The sequence below is a fragment of the Impatiens glandulifera genome, chromosome 2 (assembly GCF_907164915.1).
Source record: "Impatiens glandulifera chromosome 2, dImpGla2.1, whole genome shotgun sequence".
Taxonomy (NCBI): Eukaryota; Viridiplantae; Streptophyta; class Magnoliopsida; order Ericales; family Balsaminaceae; genus Impatiens; species Impatiens glandulifera.
The window spans coordinates 39,872,624-39,882,871 of NC_061863.1; the positions used below are offsets into that span (position 1 = coordinate 39,872,624).

Sequence of the window (10,248 nt, forward strand, 5' to 3'; positions counted from 1 at the left end):
CAGCCGGCGCATTGAGTGTGCGCGCAGAAGGTGGGAAAAGTGTGGAGAAGGAAGCATCAGACCGAGAAAAGGTTAGCCTTGCGGAAGTATCTGACCGAGGGGAAAAGAGGACTAAGCGTAAGCATCAGACCGAGGACCGATGACTGAGGACCGAACATTCCAGACAGGGGGCCGGATCATTGTGCATGGGTCAGGCCTCGACCATGGGTCGGACCGTGGGCCGGGTTTGAACCGGTACTCGCCCCGACCCACTGGGCGACCGAAGAGAAGCGCCGCGCCAGGTCAAAGAAGGAATTAGTCTCAGCCATGACCGAGCATTTCGGGAGGGCCCGGTCAAGAACCTAAAATCTCGGAAGGCCAAGTCTTGGATGACTTTTTCAGCCAAGACCTAGCCAAGGGCTTTCTCCGTCTCCAAGTTTCTTACTGTTATTCTTAATGGCTATAAATGTATCATGAGCTGCACAAGACGAAGGGGGGAGTTAAGTTTTGGTAGAGAGAAATACCCACAACTAGTGAGCGTCTTTTTGTGTGCAGCCTTGAGATTTATAGCCATCTTTGTAATCATATTTGTGAGTGAATATATTTCAAAGTTGGGCGTTTGCCCGTAAATTCTGTGTCTTTAAGTTTCTGCATACTTCTTGATTGTGTTGTGAACTTGCTGGTTAGTTTCTGTGCGAAAAACTAACCTCGGTGTTGGAGTTGGGCTGACTGTTTTGGTGCGCAAAACAGGCCGCACAAGGGCAGAAAGTTAGAAAAAATTCCGCTGCATAATTGCCTTTGTGACAGGTACGGTGGAGGTGGAGACTATGAACCTTGAAGAGGCAGGAAAATATGTTTGATTTTTCATTATCTATTATTATTTGTGATATATAATTAATTAAGTTGGAATAAAATGAAGTTGTTTTACCGGTCAGCCTCATGCATTTGATAAGGTTTGTAAATTAATTTCAACACTTGTTCAATAATTTGAGTTAAAATTTTTAACTGGTTTATTTTCAATTTACCCAAACTCAAAATTAACTTAAATTCAAATTCAACTCAACTTTATTGATAATATATCTATTTATTTAAAAACTAAATTAACATAAAAGAAAATAATGAAGTTAAATTACAAATTTACTTATAAAAATCCTCATAAAAAAAATAATCAATAAATAAAAAATGACAAATAAAAAATCTTATAAAAAGAAAATTGTAAACATGCCTACTTTGGGTATTTTAGATAATATTAATGATAGAAAGCGAAAAAAACTTGACAGAATGTATTGGGAATCACTTTCTAAATTGATAGAAAATCTAATAGGAAAGAGAATTTTCAGATTTTCAGTCCAATTAAAAAATGACACCTCATTCCCTATATATTTCTGTTAAGTTTTTTCTCGCTCCTTATCATTACTCTTTAGATAAACTCAATTTCTCTTTAAACGAGAACCTGAAAAAAAATAAAAAAATACATGACTTTACCATAATTTTTTCGTGGTTTGAAACTTCCTTCTTTTCTTTGTATGCAATGTATTTGATTACAATCTTTTTTTGTCCATCCAACATGTTATTGACTATGGAATGTTCATAATAATACACAATCATAACTAATATGTTTTTTTCATGAAGATTGCACTAAGGATAATTACTTTATCTCAATTCTATTATACCCTTTGAAAGTACATATTCCACACAAAGAAACTAAAGAACTCAATCACTTGTAGTCTTTCTTCATATTTTATTTATATATATTCTCAAATTGAATCAATGATCAATCTCTAAGTTTTGTGGTAAACCTAAATGGTTAGTTCCCAAGTAAAATCAATAGTTTAAATCACTCAAAACTAGGGCGTTTCTCATCTTAACAACAAAATCAATGACACAAAACTTGACTACATAACCTTTTATAATTTGCAGAAGAAGAGAATCCAAAAAATAATAACAACCATTCAATAGCCTCACTACAATCCCACTCTGCCGAACAATAGAATAATCGACAACAAAACAATTCAAATTGCAAGACGGCATAATGAAAACAAAGTACCCAACAGATCCATCTCATACCACCAATATTTTACTTGTTGATTATCTATAGAAGTCAGAATAAATGTGAAACCAAACCCCTCTTAAATAAAATTCCCATCTTTTTTTTCCTTCTCTTTTTAAATAAACCAATTTTACTAGTCTCAACATTTTACCCAAATATATGTGTGTTTCTCTCCTAGGAACTTGATGAATGCATGCATGCCCAAGTTGGATAACTGAAAACACCTTTATCTCCACTCGTCAACAATAATGCATCACCTTTCGGAAACCGAAGCAACCTTTTGTGAGATCATTGACTCTGCAGCCCGAATAGCCCTTTGCGGACCAGTAATAGTCACTTTCCTGCCAAAAGAACCACCAAGAAAATGTCAAGGAACAGCAAAAAACTGTAGTTTCTTTAGAAAAAGTATAAAGAACAATATTAATGAGCCTAGTTGGAAACACTTTTTGTTTCATGATCTGGATCCGAATCAATATGAGTGTCTGACTCAGATTTGTTAACTCCACTCAGGATTTGTTACATTTGCATGGAATGGGGCATATAGTCCCTTGTATAAAAAGTGCTATTTTTTTGCTTTCTGTTTCATGTGCTCACAACATTAGTTTATTTTCTTTATTTAATAAAAGGTTTTGTTTCCAGATTGATCTTGTCTTACAAAATAAAAAAAAGTGTTTCCTAATACAAATCCTTTGTTACCTCTCGGATGTTCCAGATAAGAAATCGCCTCTGTCAGATATCTTGATCCTAGCCCCACTAACCTGCAAGTAGAAGGAATCCAATGCTTATGATTCCATCTCACCAATTACTGTTTTAAAAAACAATCTTTTCATTTGGAAGTTTGACTTCTTATTTTTCTGAGGAAACTAGTGGTAACCTGAGTGATTTCTGTCAGGTTCCTCCCACCACGGCCCACAACAACTCCAATATGTTCATCTGCAACACCTATGGTGACACTGCTAGTTGGACTTCCCTGCATAATACACAACAAAGTCTCTTTTATAAGCTATAAAAATGACAATACCATGGATAATAGTTCTGAAAAATATATTTAGTTGTTTAAAGTGTGAAAACTGCATAATTTAGGAATGTTTTAAGCAATGCCAACATTTTTGTCCATTTTGCATCTTGATGTTCAACATGCTTCTTTGTGGCATACTAGCTTAACGAGGAAAGAATGTTGCTGACATAATTCAAACTATTGTTTTTTTGTCATGCAAGTTTATTTAAGGAAGTAATCTACTACTATCATAGATCAATGAGGTTTTTCATAACTTCAATGCAATAAAGGATCAGATCATGAATGACTAGATTTTCCATGAAGCTCTCCCATTAGAGAGATCACCATTAACTCTAGGAGATTTGAGTTTCTTTAATGCTTTTAGGGATGAAGTCATGTTACCCTAAACTTTTGGAAGTTGTGTTTCCCCATTCCCTTGTATTATGTAAATTACTTGGTTATATTTCTACCACAATGATGCTACTTTCACGTTGAATATGGTTTTATTGAAATTCTAAATTTTTCAAAAATAAAAAAAAAGAAGATGAGAAGAAGAAAGACCTTGATATTCTGATACTTCCCGACATTGCCATTCATTCCGTAGTTTGTCCCATGGTATGCTGCTGTTCCAAAAGGAGGCATAAACACATATGGAACACCATGAAAACCAGCAAAGCAAACACCTAAAATTCAAGTTAAAGAACTAACTAGGCATCAAATCTTCTTACAGTAGTTCTATACTATGAAGTACCAGTAATAAATTCTAGGTAATGTGACCAGTTCACCATTGGTTCTAACTATAAAATCCAGGCATATTTTTCATAGCCTTCAGACCTCAATTTGGATCTCCACATATTCCAGTAGCCAAAACACAAGATAGGTATACACACACTTCATCTCTATTGAAGCCAACTATGGCTCTAGTATTACCAGATCTAACCAGAATTCTGCTGGGCCATTGTTGCTTTTGCAAGATAACAAGTTCTTCTATAATGGGTATGAATGGATGTGCATCTTTAAACAAAAAGAAATCTCAAGAAAACAATAACCAAAGATCTCACCAAGGGAAGAACTTTTTGAAAATCACATGAAATTTTATGAATGGGTAAGATAGTTATATACCAAAATAGTGAAGCCAATAGTCAATCTAGTACAAGAGAATCATCTATTAGAAAATGTAGTACTCATTATATCAGTAAAAATCTGTAGGAAAAGCCAAACTTCTATAAAGCATTTGAACAGTATAAGAACAAAAAACAAATCAGATGATTCAGTGGAAAATAAACGACAAGAACATTTCCCTCCACAAAACCTCACATCTCTAGTGCACTTAAAAGCTAAGTGCTATCATCAAATATTTAGTACACTAAAATGTAGAAGTACCTAAAGGCTAAAACTAGATGTTTCACAATAAGGAAAAAAGATTGGATTATTAAACTGTTACGAACTCTAACCTGAATTTGTAAATTTTGACAGAAAATGGAAGACATAAGAGAGTTGAGAGGAGATTTACATTATAATATCATTAAAGAACTATGATGGTATGCCCCTATTTATAAATTAAACATGGGGCCTATTTGGAAATACTCTATTTCCGAATCTGACTAAGTTTGTTTCCAAATGTGATCTCATCTTGATCCACATCCATATGAGATATCTGACCAAAAAAAGTGTTTCCAAATGGAGCCTAATCTAAATAGTTTGTTCACTGTGCCAATAAGGAATAACTTTTAACTAAATTGACCAGGTTTAAGATGGTTCACTTTCAAAAGCAACCTAACATTACTCTCAAATTGCAATCTTGCATGTAATTGGCTTTTATCTAAACCGGGAGAAATGTAGAAACTATTGGAAATGTATGATCCTGTTCCCATGATATGGTCAGTATTGGCCTTGAAGTATTAGTACTTTCTACATTATTAATACATTAAGAGCATAAGACCAAAAGAGAACATTATCAAGAGTAATATTGCAAATGCTTCAAACAATATTTTTAGCAAATCAAGCTACTACTTCAAATAAAAGTATCTACATATTTGTAAATTAATATATATATGAGGAAAGTAAGACCATGTTTCATTAAATTCTTGCTGATCCTTGTTACAGGCAAATGAAAGGTCCAGTTTTAATGAAGGTCGGAACAACATTCATTGATACAGCGGTTCATACAACAATCAAATTCACAGTTCAATATTACTCAAGAAAAACTCATTAAAATATACCTGCATAAGGATATGGGACAGTAAAAGAATTGATATAGTTAGGATCCTCAGCCAACTTAGACAGAATCAAATCAATAGCACGCATTTGTTCATCTAGGTTTCCGGAGAGTGTTACAAGCCTATCATTCAACCCCGGGAAATTGATATCTTGAGGGGAAATCTTGATGTTAGCATGAGAATCTTCTATAAATGACCTGCCCAAAAACATCAACAATCAAATAAATAAGACGCACAATTCTATGAGGCCAGTATCTAGATAATTTAGCTTCAATACAAAGAATGAATTGATTGATAGCATAATGGGTTCTTGTGTAAGTATAGCATTCAATGTATTGAATTGGATTCATTTGTTGCCAGTATGTTAAAATATACCTATATGCCAATATCAACCTGTTAAAAAAAATAACCACATATCATTTATCAAATACGCCAAGTTTGGGTCGTACCAGAACTTTCTACTTAAGAAGCAAACACTCAAATTACTGAGTTACACTACATTAGCAATAGAAACCTACCTATCATAATTTTCCATCTAGCAAAAATCCACCCTCAACATTCTGTACACTTAGGCCTTGTTTGATGTGGGTTACTATAGATTAATTTCAAATAACCCACTATCTCTACTCATCAACCACATCATTCAAATCATCAACCAAAATTTATTTATAATGTCTTGTTTGATGTGGGTTATGTCTTTTTACCCAAATAACTTGATTTTCAATAACCTACATCAAACAAGATTACTTGTCAATAACCACTTGGGTAGTCAAATAATCTCTCTCCATTTTTATTTGAAACCTGAGCAGAACATGGAGATCATAGTTGCTAAGTACAGTGAAAACATTGGTACTCAGAATGACAAGAGCACAATATCCAAATGAGATGTTACTACTTGGAAGACTAACAAGTACCAAACCAAGATGATAACACTGTTGTGTCCAACTGGTGCACTAAATAAAAACCGGCTATACCATGTTTTTCTCTCCTCTGCACAAACATCTGCATATGGAAACTTCAGAGCTGCAGGACTAAAGCACGTGCCAGTAAGAGACACTGAACTCAAAAACAAAAACTTGCACGTTTCTTCATGTTTCTCTCTTTTCCAAATTGCAGATAATTTGCAATAAGAACACCTCATGTATATGGAGAATCTTGCACATTACCCTAGAACCCAAATCAACAGTTATTCTTCTTAGGGCTGTATATGAATCGAGCTAGTGCTGGATCCATGCTCCATCTGATTCATTGTCTAATACGCCCATAATAGAATAAGAGCATAAGCTCAAATATAATCACTACCTCAAATATCTAACTGTTAGGGTAGAAAACCCCTAAATATATCTGTTCATATGTTGTAATTATATTTTTTTATTTAATGTTAAAATACTGCTTGTATTATAAATGTTAAATAAGTCCACTATTATAATTGATAGCTCTAGAAAGGAAACAATAACAATGGAGTAATCACATTTAAGCTTGAGCTAATAAAGTAGGTAAATCAGTCAAACTGTTACACTTTCACATAGCCTGAACATAAATATTGATAGCTTTACCTAATCAAATACAAATACTCATATATTCACTTTAGATCTGTTTGTGAACACTCTAAATACAGAATGTATCATCTATCCCTAATCCTCCTCCATATAATAAATAATAGTACATGTTTAGATAGACTGGTTTGATATACATCACTAGTAGCAATAGGCTCCATAATTAGGCAAAAGGTTTAGCTAAATGTTGTTCTTTTGGTCATCATCTCTAGATGCAAGACACTAAGAATGACCATGAGGTTAAGCATGTGACACTAATGATGAATTTTTTTCAACTACAAACATTTGTAGCATTACATTCAGTGTCACAAAGTGTGGATTACAATGTTCTCGGTAGTAGATAACACATACCCATTTGGAAACACTTATACTTTTTGTTTCTGCATCCGGATCCATATGAGAAACAACCCAATAAATTGTTAAATGTGTCTCATATTAAGTTTAGTTTCCAAATATAATCTCAAATAAATATGTTTCTGGATCCAGAATCTTTGTATCCAGGTGTACTCAAATGGGATAATACCATATCTAATAAAAGGGCAAGGAAGTATACTCCAAAAATATGAAATCAAGCACAGGAGACAAAAATATGATAAGATGGACTTATACTTTATAGTAGCACCACCCTTCCCAATAATACCACCACAAGAGCCATTTGGTACAATTAGCCTGAGTTTCGACTGTGGGTCAGTCTCTTCATCTTCTACATAAAACTGACCAAAAGCAAATGTAAGAAACAATTAATGCAGCATCAAAATAGTGCATCAATGACAACCATAACACTAGTATTACCTCTTTCAGCAACTTTGACAAAATAGACTCTATAGCCCTGAGTATTTCATTAGATGCTCCAGATACCATAATTATTCTGTCAGATGTTCCAGGAAAAAACTCATTATTGCGTGACAACTGAATGCGTGCTCCAGATTCTGTTTGAAGATCATTAATTGCAGAGCCACCCTTTCCAATTACAGAACCAGCTTCAGCATTAGACACAAGGAACCTAAGATATAGATTCTTTGCTGTATTTTCTGCAAGCAAACAGAAATATATTCAAGCTTACTCATGCCAGTAATAGAATTACAATCTAGACTAGAAATGGTCTCACGTGGAACATAGAAAAGAACTAAGAGAACCTTTTGAGAAAAAAAAATTTGAGAAAAGTAAGAGAGAACCTTTTATCTTAGGGACACACCATAGAAATATCTAAGGCAAGAATAATCTAATGACACAAGTAAATCCTAAAGGTGAGGAACAAAACCTTGAATATATTTAATTGAGGCATACAAAGAACTGTCTCCACATAACAGTGTTTGCAGGGAGAAATCATTTATTCACACCCACAAATCATGCTAAAGTAATAACACCATCACCTAAATCTCCTGACATGAGCAATAAAGAATCACCTCTGCATTAACATTTTCCATGTTTGGTAGAACAGCCCAACTTTTGAAATGACTAGTTCATATACAACATCTCTTCAGATAATTAAATGATACACAAAAACCAATTAAGATGCTGTCCATGGAGTAGTTAATAAAACAAAAAACATCATCAAATAACTGTGAATAAAAATTAAATTATATAGCAACTAGACTAAGACTTGACAAACACCCCATAATTTAAGTGTTTTCTCCTGCTGTACTTTCACAGTTAACCAAACTCAGCAAAGAAAATATCCAACCATTGGTGCTAAGAAAAATGCAGAGCATGTTCTTCAGAACAGAATAATACATGGATGCAGTTCTATATCATGAGACTGAAATTGTTTCATGTTGTTAAGCAATGAGGTTCCAAGGTACAAGTAGTATATATAAAGTTTAAAGGTTGTAAAAGGGGTGGTTGAGAAAGATGGGATAATTTAGAATTAGCAACAAAAAGGAAAGGCAGTGTCTGTGTCTGTCTCCCAAATATAATCAGAGTTTGGTAATGCCAGCTTAAAGGATGACATTTTTGGAAGCTTGGCCTTCTGTATTAAATACAATTTCCAAATTTAAAATTCACAAATACAACTCCTAAAATTCATGTTCTGTAACATAAATTAAAGCTTTTAAACACATCTAAGGAACAGGCACAGAAGATTAGAAATAGGCTTTCTCACTTGCTATAAAACACATCAAACTATTGAGTTCCAACCAAGTATACTACTAAAAAAATGTTATCCAATAAGCTATCTCCATCTCCACCACTGATGATATTAAATGATGCAAGATGAAAATAATACCAAACAATCGTTTTGAAGGGGATAGTAGGCAAGATATACTCAGTTCAAAGGAAAGTCGATTTTAATTAATTGCCTTTTGAAGAAACCACAGACATTAATCCAAAAAAAGATAGGAAAGAGGACAACCAATCGAATCAAACTGATTAGTCCGAATCTAGAAATATGAGCGGAAATGAATATCGGGATTACAATGTGCTGGAATTTCCCAATTGTCATGGCTTTAGCAAGATAAAAGAAAGTGGCGGTATAGAATTGGTTAGAAATGAACAAAATTGGCTACATGGTATTTAATCTAGAAGAAGATAACAGATCAGAAAATTTCTAGATCTTGAAAAGAGAAAAGAGAAAACGTAAGCTGACCTCGAGTTGGCGAGCTGAGAGGAGAAGGTGATCTCATTGGCGGTACCTCAGCAGATGAGGTCTGACGTGAATCCGGTGATTCCATTGCAATTCTGCGCTGAGAGGAGAAATTAACTTTGTTGTATATGGCCGAGCAGATAGATGTGTAATGTATGTATGTACGTCAAGCCAACACAGTCAATGCCTAGAGGGAGAGAGAGAGAGAGGGAAAGGGTGAGGAAGAAGGTAGAGAAAGGGGGTTTATAGAGAGAGAGAGAAGTGTGGTGGTGTTTGAGTTAGTTTCGGTGGTGCTTGTGCCGCGCGTAATGTGGTTGGATGAGGGAGATAATAGATATATAGAAAAGAAGAGAGAGAGAGAGGTCTCCTGCACTCGGTCTCCTGCACTCGGTCTGTGTGGTCTGTGGTGGTTTACCTATTGGCTCACTCTTCGGGGGGGAATTTGAGGAGATGACCCTACAAAATGTGTTAAATGCGGAAAGTGCAAAGGTAAAAAAAAAATCGCTGGTGATCCCTATTACTGTTTTTGGACGATTTTGTCCATGTCGGAGGTTGCGTGACGCAACCGGAATAATTTTTTTTTCGTTGTCGCAACTGGGTCATTTTCTTAAAAAAAAAAAAAAAAAAAAAAAAATCATAATAATTTTTTTTTTAAATAAATAAAAAATTGCGTGAGGCAATAGGGACATTTTCGTCAGAAAAAAGAGGGTCACCAGCGCTATTTAATTTAACGCTGCACTTTCCCATTTAGGCCTATTATTGAGGTCATTTCCTCAAATTTCTCCTTCTATGGAACTACCTCTTTACAAAAAGTTTTTTTTATTATTTAAAATTGCTTTATTATTTAAAATATTTTAAAATTAAAA

The 10,248-nt window shown here is 34.4% G+C and overlaps 1 protein-coding gene across 3 annotated transcripts; it reads right to left on the reverse strand.

Annotated features, from left to right (window-relative positions):
• Positions 1-1,906: 1,906 nt before the first annotated feature.
• LOC124926206 (protein BTR1-like) lies at positions 1,907-9,725 on the reverse strand. Of its 3 annotated transcripts, none has more exons than XM_047466392.1 (8): positions 9,386-9,725; positions 7,594-7,832; positions 7,411-7,514; positions 5,249-5,442; positions 3,588-3,709; positions 2,904-2,999; positions 2,726-2,787; positions 1,907-2,370 (listed from the first exon to the last, which is right to left on the reverse strand). In XM_047466392.1, the coding sequence occupies exons 1-8, from the start codon at positions 9,468-9,470 to the stop codon at positions 2,283-2,285; spliced, it is 990 nt and encodes a 329-aa protein (XP_047322348.1). In that variant the 5' UTR covers positions 9,471-9,725; the 3' UTR covers positions 1,907-2,282. The 3 variants fall into 3 exon arrangements, with proteins under 3 accessions (XP_047322348.1, XP_047322349.1, XP_047322350.1); XM_047466393.1 differs by having other exon boundaries at positions 3,588-3,649; positions 9,386-9,724; XM_047466394.1 differs by having other exon boundaries at positions 3,588-3,646; positions 9,386-9,723.
• Positions 9,726-10,248: the final 523 nt, after the last annotated feature.

Excerpts from the sequence above, each read along its gene's own strand:
- LOC124926206 (XM_047466392.1), bottom strand. The coding sequence starts at position 9,470 with ATGGAATCACCGGATTCACGTCAGACCTCATCTGCTGAGGTACCGCCA. Across the intron at positions 2,788-2,903 it reads ACCTGACAGAAATCACTCAG|GTTAGTGGGGCTAGGATCAA; the intron begins GTTACCACTAGT and ends TTCTACTTGCAG. Across the intron at positions 2,371-2,725 it reads TTATCTGGAACATCCGAGAG|GAAAGTGACTATTACTGGTC; the intron begins GTAACAAAGGAT and ends TTCTTTTGGCAG.